The following is a 1,439-nucleotide window of genomic DNA, read 5'->3' on the forward strand; positions in this document are numbered from 1 at the left end:
ATTGTTGTTGTTATTATTATTACTTTGGTTGTTTCTGTTATCTTCAGCTGTGACGTCATTCCAACCACGGAGAAGTAAAACCTGACACTGAATGACCACTTCCCCAAGGCTAGACCAATGAGGTTTCGCCGTCGCCTGGTCACTTTCTTATTCCTCACGAGCACTCTATGGATCGTCATACTCATCACACTCCTGTACAGCGTGCCCGTGAGGAAGGGTTCGAGTCCCCGCGTGGGCGTTATGGACAGGGAGCCAGAGAATAGAATCATACAGCGCTTGTTGAAGGGAGGGGATGTGAATGAGGTGAGTTGTCGTCGTAACAGCTCATTTCAAGTATAACCTCCCCTTCCCCCCCTCCACACTTTCTTCCTATGCAAACACTTTTGCAAACGTACACATACACACATACACATACACACACTCTCTCTCTCTCTCTCTCACACACACACACACACACACACACACACACACACACACACACACAATGTACACGCACGTATACATAATCACTCAAACACACATATTATTTATACACGCATATACACACCTGCAATCACACACAAACACACACAGACACACATAGACCCGCATGCATTCACCCACACCCACCCCCACCTCCCACACACACATACACAAGCAAACACACAGACGCACGCGCGCACACACACACACACACACACACACACACACACACACACACACACACATGCACACACACACACACAAATTGTTTACACATAAATAAAACATTTGCATATTTACATCTGTGTGCAAATGTACCTGCATGTTTGTTTCTCTGTTTCCCCGCCTAGTAGCGTAATTAATGGGGCGATGATTATACTGTGACTTCTGGGTGGTTGGTGGGTGCTCTGGTGTGGTTTGCTTCTTCTTTCCTATCAAACATCTATCGTCTTTATCTCCCCTCCTTCTTTTGTGTGTTTGTTACTCTCTTGTAACACCTCTAATCTTCGGCACTTATATGACCTTATTGTGTTGCAAGTGCCGTAAAACTCTTACTAAAACTAAAAACGAATGCTGTGACTTGCAGATTATGTCACCTATTTAGGTCAATCCGCAAAATTTACGGAGATCTTTCCACAGACATACGAGAGAGTCTCCGGGAGTAACTCTACGAGAATGACGTCACAGACTTCCGGGCCAGGTCACGAGAGGGCACAGGAATTACGTGACGTCAGTACCAGACTGGCCTGGCCTCCGATGGCGGGACCTGGTGATCCAGGTCAGGGATGGATGGATTGATGAGTGGGTGGATGGATGGGTGGATGGATGGATGGATGGATAGATGGAAGGAATGATAGATGGATGGGTGGATAGATGGGCGGGTGGATGGATAGATGGGTGGGTGGATGGGTGGATAGATGAGTAGATAGATAGATAGATAGATAGATAGATAGATAGATAGATAGATAGATAGATAG

General features: G+C 46.1%; 1 protein-coding gene across 1 annotated transcript in view; it reads left to right on the plus strand.

Annotated features, from left to right (window-relative positions):
- The window catches only part of LOC101854366 (polypeptide N-acetylgalactosaminyltransferase 5), a gene marked incomplete in the record, with an annotated part of 53,448 nt that overhangs the window by 9,753 nt on the left and 42,256 nt on the right, over positions 1 to 1,439 (plus strand). Inside the window, 2 exon segments of the mRNA XM_013088872.2 lie at positions 48 to 303; positions 1,102 to 1,240. Of these exon segments, the coding sequence (XP_012944326.2) occupies positions 118 to 303; positions 1,102 to 1,240 (325 nt within the window).

This window comes from Aplysia californica, unplaced genomic scaffold (assembly GCF_000002075.1).
Source record: "Aplysia californica isolate F4 #8 unplaced genomic scaffold, AplCal3.0 scaffold00824, whole genome shotgun sequence".
Lineage (NCBI taxonomy): Eukaryota > Metazoa > Mollusca > Gastropoda > Aplysiida > Aplysiidae > Aplysia > Aplysia californica.